The 17789-nt window shown below is 40.4% G+C and overlaps 2 protein-coding genes across 2 annotated transcripts; one reads left to right on the top strand and one right to left on the bottom strand.

Annotated features, from left to right (window-relative positions):
• Positions 1 to 1183: 1183 nt before the first annotated feature.
• aard (alanine and arginine rich domain containing protein) lies at positions 1184 to 2284 on the top strand. The gene is made up of 2 exons (XM_034094697.1): positions 1184 to 1644; positions 1795 to 2284. The coding sequence occupies exons 1-2, from the start codon at positions 1420 to 1422 to the stop codon at positions 1915 to 1917; spliced, it is 348 nt and encodes a 115-aa protein (XP_033950588.1). The 5' UTR covers positions 1184 to 1419; the 3' UTR covers positions 1918 to 2284.
• Positions 2285 to 2297: 13 nt separating this feature from the next.
• LOC117455265 (protein FAM167A) lies at positions 2298 to 6908 on the bottom strand. Its single transcript, XM_034094696.1, has 2 exons — positions 6532 to 6908; positions 2298 to 3824 (listed from the first exon to the last, which is right to left on the bottom strand). Exons 1-2 carry the CDS (start codon positions 6712 to 6714, stop codon positions 3522 to 3524), a joined length of 486 nt encoding a protein of 161 aa, XP_033950587.1. The 5' UTR covers positions 6715 to 6908; the 3' UTR covers positions 2298 to 3521.
• Positions 6909 to 17789: the final 10881 nt, after the last annotated feature.

Raw genomic sequence — 17789 nt, 5'->3', positions numbered from 1 at the left:
ATATTAGCCTTTAAGATCAAGTGCAGTAAAGGTTGGCTATTAAGTATAACATGGACGTAAAGTACCTCAAATTTGTATTTTAATGTACTTGAGCAAAAAGTAGTTACATCCCACCACTGGTTCCTGTCATTGCTGTTACGTATTGCCCTGCTTCCTTGACCTTCAAGACTTATGGCCCAATCCCTTCAACCTCTTCTCACACTTCACAGATCTCTGCACAAATGGAGTCATAGCTCACATCTTATGAGCTCTGACGAGTGCACTACTCTGTCTCTCTCTCCAACACACTCGTCCAACCGTCTTTACAGATGGCTCTATGACAGAATTGCAAATCTAAGCCATTTATAGGATTATGATTTAATGGTCAATGTGTGGACTAAGCGTTTTGTAATGGGGTGTTGGACACGACAAGGTCTCAAATCTCTCTCACAAACACACTTCGTTTCCAATGACATAGTACTTACAACTAGCTAAATATTTCCTCAAAGTAAAGAATTACCTTGGGAAACACTGACTGAGAGTGGTGTCTCCTGCAAATTTGCCCTCTCACTCTTCACAGCCAGGCCCATGAGCCAGGCTGGAAAATACACTAGGCACCTGTCTCATCTCTGTACAGAAGTCAGGAAAAAAACTGCTCACAGCCGCCAAAAACCATCCCACTAACCCCACAGGGAATGGACTTAACTTGGGCACAAAGGACCTGGTTATATTTCACCGTTGGATGGCCTTTGTGCCTCTGAATCAGCTAACACTGAGGCTGTGTCTCCTTCCTCGTCCAACCTGTCCGTCTCCTAAGCTGACAAGCAGGTCTTATTTAGGGTGAAGCACTGAAAAAGTCCACTGGGTGTTTGATGGATTTTGTCTTACACACACGCACAGGTTTCCACATGGACACTTTCCAAATGAGAGCTCACTCGCAACAGATTTCTCACACTAGAATTGTAAGAGGGCGGGATTGACTGAGAAAGGGGGGGAAAGAGGAGGGTGTGGTGGTGGTGGTGGTGGATGGGGGGGGGGGGGGGGGTCTTTTCAGTTCCTTTTTGGAGGCAACAATAGTCTTTGTCCGAGATCTTCCACCATTCTTATTAGGGTTACCAAAAGGAGGAGGAGGAAGAGAAGGAGGCGGGGGAGAAGGGGCATGCAGGCGGAGGGCAGTTTCTCCATAGTAACAATGACAAAACAAGCCAGTTCAACACCAGGCAGGCAAAAGGGATGATTGCAGCTGCTGAACAGGAGCACACAGATTTTGGCCGCGTGGAGTGCAGCTCACATAGAGAGAGAGGAGGAAGACCTGTTCAGAGAGGTGGAGATCCATTGGAGTAAAGAAGATTCCCAGAGTTTTATGAGAAAGTGCCTGTCAAAGAAAGTGCTGGGAGGCAACACGTGAGAGGGCACACACGTACACTGTACCCTCCCAGCATGGACCGAGACAGTCACAGCGAGGATACCTTGTCCACCATGGTTCTGGAGAACATCAAAAACAAACTGATTCATGCCTTCAGGGCAACAGGAGAGTCCAGAGTAAACTCTCAAGACTCTGGATCCACTGTCAGACCCGTAAGCATCGGCAGGAGTTACCAAGCCAACGAAGAGCTGCGGAGGGCGCAGATAGATGGAGCGATAACCTGGCTGAGGTCTGAACTGGTGAGTTGACTAAAAGATTTGACCTTATATGCTATTTTCCTTTGTAGTTTGCCACTGTTGTAATGCCTTTATCTGTTGGTGGATATCACTTTCGAATCCAACCTACATTTTCAAAAATGCTGATTAATTTCTTTCATTCTTGTCATGCAGCTGGAGATGCGCTCACAGGACCTCCAGCTGGCTCAGACACTACTGGGGCTCAACACAGAGATCCAAAGACTGCGGAGGGAGAGTTTTGGAGGTGTGGAAGTAGAGGGGGAGGATCAGCAGTAATCGGCCCGAGTAAAGAGACCTTTCTTTGGGGGAAGACTTCTTGGAACCTATAGTCCTAATGCAACTGAACAGAAAAGATTGAATCAATTGTCTTGGCTCATTGTAGTAAAATGTGTCATGGTAAAACTAGACAACTGTTGCATGTGAAGTAATTTGGGTAGAGGAGAGTTAAATGAGCGCTTTTGTGTAATGCTGGCATTGTTTTTGAATAGATCTTTTGCACTTATGCAGAGTTGTACTAAAGACACCTGTATGTACATGTTTTGTTAGGTCATAGAACAAGGCCGTATGAATAGAAAACTGAAATGGAAAACCACATTGTCCAAATTCTATGTTGACATGTTTTGTAATTTGACAATAAATACAATTTGCACCATGAGTGATTTCATATATTTATTTTGATGGCATACTATACTGTAGTACAGCACCTGTTTGAATTTCAGGATGGTTTGTTAATCCATGTCTCACACTCAACATAAGTAGCTTATTCAATATTAAATTCTATAAACAAACAATCTGACCAACATTTCAAACATGGATTCACAGGTGTGTTTCCTCTTGACTACTAACTAAAGTAATACTTTCTCAAAGAGGTATTCAAGAATAGTGTCACATTGTCTCCAGAATGATTCATCACTGCATGTGAACAATAACGAAGCATGAACTCCAGGCTGCTGCATTGAATCCATTCTTCATGGCGTTACAGTCGTTAAAGGTCAGTGAGCTTTCAGCACATACATATATTATAGAATTTATTCATAAGATATATCCAATATACAAAAATCGCAATCTCAACAGTGTTTGGTAAAACCAGCTTTGATGTGTTGCAAGCAGCTGTTAACATTCATTTGAGTGTATAGAGTGAAGAAAACGTTGCTTTTCTGACACACACACACAATGCTACACACATACATGAATGATTGCCTTTAGGTCAATGTCTGATAGAGGACTTATTATATCCTCTGTCACATTTCTACACTTACTAAAATGTTTTTAGACATTTAAAAAAAAAAAAAGTAAGACAAAATTGAGACTGCTCTTGTTTTAGCCATTGTTAGCTTAGCATAAAGACTAAGAAAACGAGGGCAAACAGCTAGTATGGCTCTATTGAAGTCAACAAAAGCCACCTTAAACACCCCTATTGCTCACAAAACAACAATATATCACATTTATTTTAATCTTTACAAAAAATGATGTCAACATGCTGGCAGTCAAGCTAGCTCTTCCCTCGGTTTCCTGTCTTGAACTCTTTGCCAAAAGTAGATAAGTGTATTTCCAAAAACACCCAACAGTTATTTTAAATTCAACCTGTCTGAAATGGTTGTGAATGAATGAATTAAGAAAGAAAGGATACATTGTAAGCTAAAGAAGACATTAAAATGGCTTTAAATTAAGGGGTTTAAATTGTACGAACAGCAGGCCTTTCCTTTTTTCCCCTCAACTCCAGTCAAACCCTTTGCTTCTCTCGAAGAAAAAAAAAATACATGGAAGAAAGCTAATCTATTGTGGGATATAGCAAATGTATTTATCTTGCTCCACCTTGTCTTTGTTGACTGCCTACGTAAGTTGATGAGAGACTTTAAAAGTTATATTTCTCATTATTTTTAAGGCACAGAGCTCCTCCTGTTGAACACCCTCTTTGATAAAACCCTTGAGTAAAGGGATGGAGGTGTCTTGAGACAGGAAATGGCAACGCCCACCCCTCCTGAGCCGGACGAGTAGACGCTGCCACTTCCTTGTTCACTCTCAGAGTCCCAGTAGCTGCTTTCCTCTTCCTCCTCTGCTTCCTCCTCATCTGTTTCTTTTTCTTGCTCCTCCTCTGACAACTCCTGCTTCAGCTCCTGGATGCCGGAGTGAAGATCCATCAGCTGCCGGATCAGAGCTTGGTCCTGGGAACGCATCTCCATCTGCAAATACAAAGGGAAAAGTTCAGTTCTCCTTTTTGCTAATACTTTCATTGGTGGAAAATCTGAAATTTCCGTTTCTTGCACCATTATTGAATTGATTTATTTAAAACAAGGGACAGTGTACATTAATCAACATATTAAAAATATGTAAAAGTACTCGAATTAGCCAAAAGGCTAGTTTTCATCAATAGTCCCTTTGCCAGATGGTGATAGACATCCTAAAAGCAATAATACAAATACCACTAAGCAGGTTCATGCTCAGTGTGACACCATTTGAGCGTTGCCTTCTTTCAAATGCAAATGCAACTTACTGCCGTTCTTTTTCTTCCCTTTTTTATAAGAGGCTGTCTAATTGCCAGCATTGAAAAATAAGATATTCTGAGTTCCACAAACTTCAGAGTCCAATTTTGTCCTAAGGAGAGAGGAATCTGGGCTGTTCTGCATTTCTTTTCTCTTTAATTACTCCACCAGACTGAGCGTGAGCCCCGACTGAAAGATGCTGGTTGTACCGCCTTTGTCCACACTTGAAACATTTGAAAAAAAACGTGGATCCAGCCCTTTTTTGAAGATTTGTACTGGACACTGTGTGTGTGTGTGTGTGTGTGTGTGTGTGTGTGTGTGTGTGTGTGTGTGTGTGTGTGTGTGTGTGTGTGTGTGTGTGTGTGTGTGTGTGTGTGTGTGTGTGTGTGTGTGTGTGTGTGTGTGTGTGTGTGTGTGTGTGTGTGTGGAAAATACATGGTAAATTGGTGCCTTTTGGGTCTTAAGAAAAAATCAATAGTCTTTCTTTGACTCTACTTTCTGGATTATCAAGATTTCACCAAGTAAAAATCCCAGGCATGATTGATTAGATAATAAAGCAATTTGATTGATAAAACTAGATAGCCATGGACTAACCAGCATTGGAATATATATAGATGTAATAAGAATTCATATTTATTCTAGATTAAAGCTCAACAGCAGCTACTCCTTGGAACATGAAGTGAGATTGTTTTGTTAACTGCTGTTTCCAAGTTAAAGAATGAACTTTGAAACTCAAACGTTAAGCCAACATGGAGAAAAGAGCTCAACAAATCATCAAAACATCTACATTTCTCTGACAACATGGTAAACCCTGTCATGTGATATTCAAGTTCAACATCATATTCAACATCATGTGACTTTTAGCTGGTTTCATTCAAGGCTGTTACACAGCAGGATCTTATTAAACTAAGCAGGAGGACTCTGATTTGACTACACATGGTTTTTCTCCTCCTCCAACTCTGTGTCCTCTGTGTTACCATGACGAGCTGTCTGGGTGAATGTACTAAACGCCAAGAGATGCATTATACTGTGACAATGAGCCGCACAGTTACTGACAGAGGTGCAAACACACACACACACACACACACACACACACACACACACACACACACACACACACACACACACACACACACACACACACACACACACACACACACACACACACACACACACACACACACACACACACACACACACACACACACACACACACACACACACACACACACACACACACACACACACACACACACACACACACACACACACACACACACACACACAACCCCTTTGACCGGAGAGAATGGTTTGAAAGGGGTTGACATTGTAACAACATGATCTACATGTATCTCAGAAACAAAAAGGTAATAACTTCCCACAATGATAAAAAAAAATGCAAGATGCTCCCGGGGGTCATCTTGTTGTGGTGACTATGGTGACTAAGGTCTTGACCTTCAGCCTAACGAGCAGTAAAGTGCTTTTACATTGTCATTGCCAAATTCCCTTTGGCTGAAAGGTTCAATTCAACAGTGAAACTCTGGAGTTCACAGCTTGTCAAATTCAAATATTCAGATCCTTTAACCAAAGCACTGCCACAATGTAAAAATACCTCAAATCCTGATTGGAGTGAAAGTTTTACCAACAAAAATACTTTATTGAGTCTTTACAAAAGGTCCTCACACCTAAACGATACAACCAATTGTTTGCCAATGATTCGTAAGGCAAAGCAAGGCAGGTTTATTTATATAGCACTTTTCAACACAAGGCAATTCAAAGTGCTTTTTGTAAGGTGTAAGTTCATGCATTATAGCGACTTGGTCTAGAAAAAGATTGTGATTTGTAGTTAAATTAGGATTGTTTTCTTTACATACTTCATATAAAGTATATTACTTGTCAATGTAGAAACGTAGTAATTTCTAAACTTAAAATAACAAAACATTTTGACTTTTGGTTTGGTTTCACACAGGACCCATACCTTGTGTTTTATAGGTGAAAGTCCTGTGTTTGTTTGACTATTGTTGCTCTTTATACTACTTAAGCTTATTTCCTCTAACATCCACAAGGAGAAATAACCCAATAGAGGTCAAATGTAGCATTTGATTGTTCATCAATTCAACTTACTAAAATGATTTAAAAACCTTAAAAAGTATTTGTATGCAAAAGGCCTCCTATCATCTTAAATTGTGGAGCTCACAATGCACTGGAGATGTAACATATAAATCAATCAATTTAAAAAAGAAATACATATCAAATAAACCTCAGAATTAAATACTTAGAAAAATATAATTTCCACAAAAAAACCGTTGATATGGACTTCATCATCATCATCATCATCATCATCATCATGATCATCATCATCATCATCATCATCATCATCATCATGAGAACACAGCTGTATTCTTACCAGTTCTCTTCGCAGCCAGGCCAGTGCGCTCTCTATGTCCAGTTTTCCAGCTTCCTCTCCAGCTGTGCATCCCGCCCTGCTGCGAGGATCCCTGCACGCACTCGGTCCTGCTGCCTTACTGTCATCAAAGGTGGAGGTTTTGCAGGAGAAGTCCCGCAGTCTGGTTAGGACGACTTCCATCATGTCAGGTTAGTGATATCCTGAATATGTCTAACTTTGTTTCTTCTCTGCTGTGTGTTCTCAGCTGTAGTGCAGATACAGCCTCGTCTGATCCCTCTGTCTCCTCTGATATGAGATCCTTCTCAGTTCTGACGACTTATGAGAAACTCACCCTCTTTCCCTATTTCATCCACACTCCTGTCCCCCCCCCCCCTCTCTGCCTGTCTCTCAGTGTCGAGTGTGAATGTTGACCAGGCACGTCTGACGTCAGTGCATTGTCCAGATACCTTAGGAGGAGTTGTTTACCACAGTTTGTGTTAAGGAGGGGGGGGGGGTCATTTATCAGGCTCACAAACACAAGGATCATTAAGATGGAGAGGAGGCTGGCAGAAGTGGCCTAGGCAACTAGAGTTGTGTATCTTTAAAATATATATATTGCAGTGGTTCAGGTCTGTTGTTTCTGTCCGTTCGAATAGGATGCAGAGGACATCACTTTACACACTCACAGACACACACACACATGAACACTGACACACATGCAGGGCTTCAGTGTAAGTAGGGCTCTCATGAACTGGTGAGTGGCCCGTTGCAGGCTCAGGGTCCTAAGAACAGTGTGAACAGCCATGTGTAACTAACCCCTCTCGTTCCATTTTACTCTCACCCTGCAGCCCCTAGCAACCTCACTACATCATCTATTTTCACACACACACACACACACACACACACACACACACACACACACACACACACACACACACACACACACACACACACACACACACACACACACACACACACACACACACACACACACACACACACACACACACACACACACACACACACACACACCAAACAGGCCCCTTTTCTTGCAGTCGTATCGACCAAAATAGCTACATTGAAAGCTATTTTGAGTGTCACAGTGACTCCACTTTTAGACCTAATCCAGAAAACAAACGTTACCACTCTCAAAACGTCTTTTGTGTGATTGTCTCGTGATCCTAATGCAGCTTTCGAAGAGACTGAAGAGCAGGGACGTAGGTTGTGTGCACTCTGACGTCACCACTAGCTTGGTGAATGTGTACAAATGAAAACAATATCACACTTTTACCACCCTATGTCATTCTCTATTTATAGCTGTTGTGTATATATAGCTCTTTATCAGGTCTTTACGACCTGCTTCACATTCTAGTCATGATTCACCCATTCACACCGATTCATACAGAGCAATGTGCCACTTGCTCGAGAAAGATAGCATTCACCCACCATGGCCATGCCATCAGGAGCAACTCAGGGTTAGTATCTTGCCCAAGGATACATCAACATGTTGCCTGCAAGGGCTGGGATCGAACCACAACCTTCCGATTGATGGACAAGCCATACAGTACATCATTAAGTGCACGTCATATTACTTTATTGTTGCAGCTGGACCAATTTGAATGACTTTATATACACCTGGGGAGCTCATGAATTTCCCCATATCATCTTATCCTACTTGCTGATTTTATTTTTGGAATTATTAATCTAATTCTGCAAAGTAACTAGATGTATCAAGTAACTGCAGTAGATTAAAAGTACAATATTTACCCTGAAAAGTGGTTCATTATGAGGGAGCATAACATGGACCTACATAAGTAGCCCACTGAAGTAGGCCTACAGTATTTAAGGAATTTAGTTATTTTTCACCATAATAATAGCAATAATCATAATATTCATAATAAGCAAAAAAAGAAAGAATAGCACCATCAGCATCCTGGGTTTCAAAAAGCAATTTTTCCTGAGATGTGTACCACTCTGGACTGTATATGGTTCAATGTCAGCCCCTTGTGGTACATTTTGGAAGCAAACATCAACAAGTGGTTCTCGGATTAGAGATTATGTTTGCAGAGTAAAAAAGGACCATTCATTCTTGTAGTGGACTTCCCTACAGACTATGAGCTTGAGAAACATTATAATTACATAAGGACAACATTCCAGAACTCATGTTGAACACTATTGGCAATGGCACTCAGTCTCAATACTAAAATGCAATTTGGTTTTCAGACTGAGTGTCTTATCTCAGTTTTTACTTCACTAAATTCACAATATAAATATACATTTCGGAATAATAATCCGGTTTAAGTATGTTTTACTTACAAGGAATGTCCTTTAGGGTTGGCCTATAGGTGCATAACAGAAACATAGAAATAGAAAAGTAAAATAATTAAATCAAGTCATAAAACATAAAACAGAAATATAGATATGTCAAATATATCTGTAATAATTATTAGAGATGTGGGAGGAGGGGTTTCAAAGGTTAGTTTAATAAGCTTTTCTCTCTCTTTTGAATAATATATTTCCCATCAGATTAAACAGCAAACGGCTGAATAAATAATATGCATACAATTGCGAGGAGGCTCGTTTTAAGGACACTTTTCAGATAGTCACAATCTTCGTATTGGAACAAACTTCCGTTTTTGAGTGCAGTCCCACTCTGCTATGTTCTTCCACAGAACAGACAATGACAGGATAATATGTCATTTGTCAGTATCCTATTTCTTAAAACCTTCTCTGTTGTTTAAGTGTCTGATAACCACGAATAGTAAGCAATTATATTACAGTAATGATATAACATATGTCAGACACTGTGTTATTTTCAAGCAAGCCTAAAAGATAATGTGTTCAAACTGGCTTCACTCGCTTTAATTGCTCCTTTGAATGTAATTTTCCTCCGTGGTTTTCTACTCAACACATGTTTGTATTGTAATGCCACTCATATTTTATTTTTTAATTGTATTTTAAGGTGACATTGAATGCTTTGAAAGGTGCCCTAAAATAAAGTGTATTATTGATCTTATATCTGTGCCTATATCACACTATTAATGTTCCTTATTTTAGATCTGCACTGTTCTCTATAACATGTTCAGCAGAGCACGTATTTCTCCTGCCAGATATGGCACCCCCCCCCTACAACTTTGTCCAGGACAGTCACAACTTCACCAAAATCACACTGGTGTTGCATGTTCCCCTCTAGTTTATGCTCACCAAAGCATTTTACTCTGGGCCCAGCAGTTGAAAAACTAAAGAGGAGGTTCCATATCCGGCAGTGCAGTTGTTAGAGCTGCCAGATTTTGAAGCGCCCCCTGTAATTTTGGCCAGGATAGTCACAATGTCACCAAAATCACACTGGTGTTGCCTGTTCCCCTCTAGTTTATGCTCACAAAAGCATTTCACTCTGGGCCTAGCAGGTACAAAACTAAAGAGGGGCTTCCAAATCCGGCAGCACCAACACCTGATCTGCCGGATTTTGAAGTCCCTCTTTAGTTTTTCACCTGCAGGGCCCAGAGTAAAATGCTTTTGTGAGCACAAACTAGAGGGGGACAGCAAGCACCAGTATGATTTTGGTGAAGTTGTGACTATCCTGGACAAAGATATAGGGGGGGTTCCAAATCCGGCAGGAGAAATACCTGCTCTGAACATGTTATGTAGAGAACTGGTTGACTTTTAAAATCTGTCCAGGGACTACAGATGAAAGATAGCTCTTGGCTAACTCTGGCACGTTTACAGAAATGTTCATTAATGTGCACTGTCCCTGTTAAATAAATGAATAAATAAATAAAACAGTGCAGATCTTCCCTATTGACACCAGGACTAACCTAGTCTAAAATAAGGAACATTAATAGTGTGATAGAAAATGAAATGTAATGTAATAGAGGCACAGATATAAGATCAATAATACACTTCATTTTAGGGCACCTTTCAAAGCATTCAATGTCACTTTAAAATACAATTAAAAAAAAATATGAGTGGCATTACAATACAAACATTGTATTGAGTAGGAATATATAAAAATGATATTCAAAGGAGCAATTCAAGTGAGTGAAGCCAGTTTGAACACATTATCTTTTAGGCTTGACTGAAAATAACAGTGTCTGACATGATCATATGTGATATCATTACTGTTATATCATTGCTTACTATTCGTGGTTATCAGACACTTAAACAACAGAGAAGGTTTTAAGAAATAGGACTATACTGACAAATCACATATTATCCTGTCATTGTCTGTTCTGTAGGAAGGAGGAATATAACAGAGTGGGACTATACACTCAAAAACGTAAGTTTATTCCAATACGAAGATTGTGACAGATCTGAAAAACCAACCCAGTCTCACAAAAAAACGTTGTAATAACTACGTTGGTCCACAACGTAGGACGTAGTATTTTCTACAAAACGCCTCTGAAATGGTAAAGATCCCTACGTTTTTTCACCATTCAATTCCAATGGCTATGTCACGTGATCTTCAATTTTCCCCTACAGAAAAAAAACATGGGCCGAACTTCGTTTATTCTCGGTGTGGAATGCCCTATTTTAAAGTTAGTTTGGCCATATTAAAATGCCTTTTCCTATGTCATTTGATGCGAGAAATATGAGTGTTATTTCAGATTATGTGTGCCAGTGGATGGTACATGATCTTTAGCTTGCTATTATACGAAGATTACTTCACAGGAAATTGTGGCCTATAAACGTTTCATTGTCACCAAGGTGGTTGCTAGGGACGCTGCTATCGATATTATTTCTGTTATGTTGTGTAAACTACTGTTAATGGTGTTATCTTTATTGCTACCCCCCCTTCCCCGTCAATGTATAGTGTTGGTCCACAGCGCAAACGTATAGTTTAAAATAAAATCCGCATCTAAATTGTGGCATACGTTATTTTCCCCTGTGCAATTCTCCATTACTCAACAATAACACATAATTATCCTTGTGTTTATTTATTTGTTTGATTAATAACACAATTGGAGTCCGTCAGTCAGGACCGAGGGTACAGAGCAGCTTCATTTGCTTTACAGAATATTACACCCGGAAGTAAGATTCTCTCCGCTTCGCTTGACAAACCCCGTGATAGTCCTCAAGCTCTGTGATTGGAGAGTGTGCCGAGCGTCGAACAGCACTGAAATGGGATGGGAACCACGGCAGACTGTCCAAAACTGGATTTGAACGGGTCCACCCCGTCCCCCCCTCCCCAGAACTACACATGCTGCTATTGTTGTTTCGCAACATGTTCTATGGCAACGTCTCTACTGGGAGTTGACGTTTTCGTATTTCCCATAATAAGAAGTGGCCAGTATTAAACTGTGTACATCCCTGGAGGTTTAGGGGGATAGGAAACACTCAAATGTAAAACATATAATAATAAATGGGTGAAAATTGCTTGTGCCCATAATGGGCAGCATTACCCCACAGGCCGCTAAGGGTCAGGAGAGCTTTATTTAACAGCTGGTCTTAGTCTGTGTACCCCTCCTGTTGTTCATTGATGAGCCTGAAAACATGCACTTGTCAAGGGTTCAGAGGCACATTGTGCAAATATGGCAGTAGCCATCGATCATCTTAAGATAAGATATACTTATTGATCCCAAGTTGGAAACATTTGTGTTACATCAGCATGTGTAACAGTTGTAAATATGCAGTGGTGTTTATTTGTAAATCATTTACAACACACAAATTCTGTGTTTTATATTTAATAATTCTGTGTTCTTTATTTATTAATTGTTCAATACCTGACAAGGCCGGAGATGAAAAACTTTGGTCGCAGGTTCCTCAACAGTGCATTACAAGACATCTATCAATATGTGTGTACCTCCACCATTAAACTGTCGTATTCTGCACATTTCTTATACTATTTACATACATCTTATATAAGAGTATAATACATATGTATAATATCAGTTAAAACAAGTGCTTCAACATAGTTAACATTGCTGGAGGTATACACAAAGTTTTTCATTAATTGCATAACTACACCGTTTGTGTATATGATATGTCAATAAACCTTAGAAAATCTTGAAAGGGATTTGCAAAATAGTGATTATATACAGTCTTTAATTAACTATTAGTAGAGAATAACGAGTAATGAATATACTTTATAGGGATCCTATTAATATCTAATAATAAAAATAATGAAATTCAATAACATGCTTTAACCACTAGGTGTCCCTTTATATCAGCTGTGCACCTTTATGCTGTAAATACAGCCTATCTACCAATTGGATCAAATATAAAAGTCATCCGAATTAGTGTTGATACTGCAAGGAGACGTATTGTGTGAAAAGAAATGTAAGATGTTGTTTAATGGCTGATATATTTATGATCCACGTCACGTTTTCAGTTCCTCATGTTTGTCTAGAAGTCTTCTCATCAGGGCTCTATAAATACAGAACTACGGCAGATATGTAACATTTAATGCAGCCGAACCGTGTATTACAATGCCGTTATGTGATGACCTCCAAAGAGAAAAGCAAGCACACTCGGAATAAAGTGTTTCCGGTCTGTTTCCGGTATTTGTTTATGACGATGTGATGTGAGATGTGAGACTGGAATTGCACAGGGGAAAATAACGTATCTATGCCACAATTTTAGATGCAGATTTTGTTAAACCAATACGTTTGCGCTGTGGACCAACACTATACATTGACGGGGAAGGGGGTAGCAATAAAGATAACACCATTAAACAGTTACACAACATAACAGAAATAATATCGATAGCAGCGTCCCTAGCAACCACCTTGGTAACAATGAAAACGTTGTATAGACACAATTTCCTGAAGTAATCTTCGTAATAACTAGCAAACTAAAGATCATGTACATCCACTGCACACAGAATCTGAAATAACAACTCATATTTCTCGCATCAAATGACATCAAAACGCATTTTAATGGCCAAACTAACTTTAAAAGAGGCATTTTACCCTGAGAATAAAACGAAGTTCTTGTGTGTCAGTCATCCACACAAATCAGAAGTGCTCCACATGTACCAGCCAATAGCCGCGTTCACACTGCGGTACTTTTCCTACAAAGGTTCATGCGAACTTAGTTCATGATCGCGTTCACACCAAAAAGAGCCGGTACTAAAAGTAGTTCATGCGAACCTTTTTACCCCCTCGAAAGTCCCTGCTAGAGAGCAGGGACTTTCGAGCGGCTCTTTTTTGAGAAAAGAGCTATATTCCTGATTGGCTGGGCGAATTGCAAACCACGCCCCGTAAAACTCCCAAAAAGTTTTGTGAAGCCGCCATTTTATTATCCTCGCATTAGCATTATTAGCATTAGCATTAGCCCAGCGCAGAAACGCAGAGAGTCTAACTTATGGCAACACAAAATAAAACATGGGAGCGGTGGAGATGAGGAGGTGTCGGCGTTCTGGCGATTTACTCGGAAGGCTTCAGTAGAAGCTGCTGGGACTCCCAGCAGCTTCTACTGAAGCCAGTCCCCAACTCCGGGGACTTCCGGCCGGGGACTTTGGGCGGCATTATACGCCGTGAAGTGGTTTGCGGCCTGCCAGTAAACCCAAAGCAGAAGAAGAAGAAGTGACGTCAGCGGCTTCATTTGCCTAATCCACCCCCAGGGACTTTTTCTGGTGTGAACGCGATCTGTACTTAGTTCATGCGAACTAAAGAGTTCGCATGAACTAAGTTTGCATGAACCTTTGTGGGAAAAGTACCGCAGTGTGAACGCGGCTATTGTTAACCAATCAGAAGTGGCCCATGATAGAAGGTGATAGACAGATTGATCCAATCACCTGCCAAGTGCTTTTGAAAGTGCCTGTCCTTTCCAAATGGCTTCCAATGGAGCTTTAGATGCTTTGGTGAAACAAACCATCTGGGTCAGGTTAGTAATGCTCCATCACATGTTTCTATTACAGGGTGAATCCTAAACTGAAGCTTGACTTTAAAGCAACCCAACGGAAGTTTCATGTAAGTTTAGTTCTTTCACTCGTAGCTCGGGTTGCGGGGGTGCTAGAGACGGGAATGCGTTGATACGACCTTCCTAGCCGGAGATATGGCAACATTTTACAATAAACTTCCGTTGGGTCGCTTAAAAACAAATATCGCAATTCGAAATCGCAATATTTGTCAGAAAAATCGCAATTAGATTTTTTCCCCAAATCGTGCAGCCCTAGACGCCAGCCATTGGAATGAATGGTTAAAAAAACGTAGGGATCTTACAATTTCAGAGGCGTTTTTGTAGAAATACTACATCCTACGTTGTGGACCAACGTAGTTATTACACGGTTTTTTTATGATACTGGGTTGGAAAAACGTGTCCTTAAAACGAGCCTCCTCGCAATTGTATGCACATTATTTATTCAGGCGTTTGCCGTTTAATCTGATATATCAGGGGTCGGGTCAGTCTGACTGACGGACAACTTCTCACTTCAAAAAAGAAGAAGAAATCTAGACCGCAAAAATAATTAAACAAGCGAGTACCTGTTTTTCCTGGCCAAGGAGAGGTTCCTTGAACACAACACGAGCGTAACGTGTCTTCACGTGTCTTCACGTGTCTCGTCTGAAAGGAGTGCTGACAGAGAGCACCGGAACGCCGCTCCAGCCCTTAAAATATTGCAATACCCATAAGGAGCCGTACACATGCCGCAGTGTTTGCGTGGCTGTGTCTTTAGTTGTAAGCACATTGGCGATATGTTGTTATTAGCATTTGGTTAGCTAGCTATGCTAACGAATTTAAAGCGCTTTTCTACAACCAGGTGGAAGAGAGCTCTCTCCTGAGAGGCTCAAATAACCTCAGCTCAGTGAGGTTAAGGCACACCTTGATACAGGGCCGGACTGGGACAATAAGTCAGGCCGGGAATTATACACCCAGCCAGGCCACTATCAGTTTTTTGTGCCATTTTGCTGGATTTATTTGTCAATTTTTACAGCATTGCTGCCGTAGTGATAGCCCTCTACATCTACTACCCAAAAATAAACATATGGACATGGGTTACTATTTAAAAAAATGTGCAAATCTATTTAGAAACCTATGTGAACATATTTTAATTGTGGGTGGACCTCAAATCCTATAGGGGGGGTCCGGGGGCATGCCCCCCCGGTAAGATTTTTTTTTTTAAATGTTGGACTTAAAGGTAGGGTAGGTAAGTTTGAGAAACCGGCTCGAGATACACTTTTTGTTATATTCCATGGAATGCTCTTAACATCCCGATAGCAATGAATATCTTAAGTGCTTTGACAAAAAATCCATAAAAATAAGTCATCTGTGGAAGCCGTAGTACTGTAAAAAGTACAACCAATCATCTGAGCCGGCCCGGCAAAAATAACTGGATGGCCTACCTGCCTGTCAGCCTTCCATCGGGGCACAAACTTATCTCGTGCCCTCATTGGTCATGTGCGCGTTCGTGTGTGTTGGAGGAGGAGGGGCTCCGTAAGGAAGTGACAGATTTTTTCCGGCTGTGTATTTTCAAATTCTAGTGCACTCGAGCTGGTTTCTCCAAAATTACCTACCCCACCTTTAAATGCATCAATCTGGTGCATTTTGAGGGGGAAATAAAGAGACTACACCCATATGAAACAGAACTGTATACATTTAAATAATCATACAATCATAAAAACATGGCCATAACCAATAACATACCATATATCCAATATGAAAAAACATTGAAATGTGTTTATTTATTTGTTTTTGGTTCATTTATAGTTGTGAGTGTGTCTGGGCTCTTGAACCAGCCTCTCCTGTCTCCCTCCTCTCCCCCTGCTCCACTTTTAGGCAGCAGCAAAGAGTAGTTTTAGCTTTCAACAAGTTTTAATAGTTTATCTTGCCTTTTTTCACCTAGTTAACGTTTTCTTTTTTATTATTCATGCATATTTTACTAATCACTCCCCCCTCAAATGGAAATATGTGTTTACATAAATGGTGACCAAACCGTTTGAGACCCACTGAGATAACTTAGACTAAGTTAACTATCTAAACACTTTACCTCACCTGTGCTGTAGTTATCAGCCTCTCAGTCTGACAGCAGAGGACTCTCCCCCCACCTTGTTGTTGAAACAGCTCCTTATATCCGTTAGCGCAGCTAGCTAGCACCAGATGCTAACAATACACGTAACCGGTGCGCGCGCTTTATCTCACTCGCTTGCGCCCGAGTTTGAATGACACACAGAGACCAATCGAGGGCATTAGTGTATGGTCTGTATGAAAGTGGCCATGTCGGCAGGCCAAATCATGTAGACAGCCAGTCACCCTCTGTGAGGCAGAGTCAGACCCACTTTTGCGCAGCGTTGCGTTCACAATACATACATTAAAAAAAGAAATTCCTCAGGTCAGCAGGCCACTTAGCAGGACAGGCCATCGGGAAACCTCCCGGTCCTCCCGATGGCCAGTCCGGGCCTGCCTTGATATGATCAATATAGTTATTAATGAGACTAAATGAAAAAACAGGTATAAAATACTATATGACAGTAACAAAAAAGTTGTTAAAAATAACAAGAATAGAGTTTAAAATGGGAGTGATTTGTAAAATATCCAAAAAGAAAAATATGCTTATAGTTCTGTTTCATATGGGTGTTGAGAGATGTATCCATAGATCTCTTAATGTTGCTCTCAAAGTGTACCAGATTGATGCTTTTAACTTCAATATTTAAAAAAAAATCTTCCCGGGGGAGCATGCCCACCTAGAGGTGGATACTAAATACATTTACACACATCTTGTGTCCAAATCTTTCTGTTTTGGTGGTCATGCCACAACGTGCACATGCATGCATACGTGAGTCATGGTGAGATATCTGGATTAAGAGGTTGCTTTTTCTTTGCACAGCATGAAAGAAAGGCCAAATGAATGGGCTGTGACTTTAGTTTTTTTAAGCAGAGGTTGAGTTCAATAATTTGTACGACCCTCGGAGGATGTTGTAAAAATTGAAAGGTAAAAGGTTCCCCACCCCTGCTGTAAATAATAATAAAAAGTTAAACCCTTGATTTTTAACTTAACATCTCTGTCTCCTATTGATCTGAGTATATTATAAAGAATAGCCAGTTAATTGAAGCATTATAGCACAGGCCTTTGTCAGATGGTATATTACGCTGTTTTTTTTCTGCTTCGAATAGTTCTCTCTTTTTTCACCATACCTGTAACCAATGAGCACCTGCATGTGTATGAGAATGGCCCTGACACCATTTCAGCCAAGATTTACAAACTCCTGGCAGGACAAGCTCGAGCTCAATTCTTACACTGACCTTAAAAAAAAGTGAGTGAGGGACTGCAATATAAAAGGGAAAGAAAGAGAAACTTTGAAACTGTTAAATTGTTATGATGTGTAAAGACTGATATTGTTCTA

The sequence above is a fragment of the Pseudochaenichthys georgianus genome, chromosome 11 (genome assembly GCF_902827115.2).
Source record: "Pseudochaenichthys georgianus chromosome 11, fPseGeo1.2, whole genome shotgun sequence".
Taxonomy (NCBI): Eukaryota; Metazoa; Chordata; class Actinopteri; order Perciformes; family Channichthyidae; genus Pseudochaenichthys; species Pseudochaenichthys georgianus.
The sequence above is the reverse complement of the archived record's forward strand: the minus strand, read 5'-3'. Positions and strand labels throughout refer to the sequence as shown.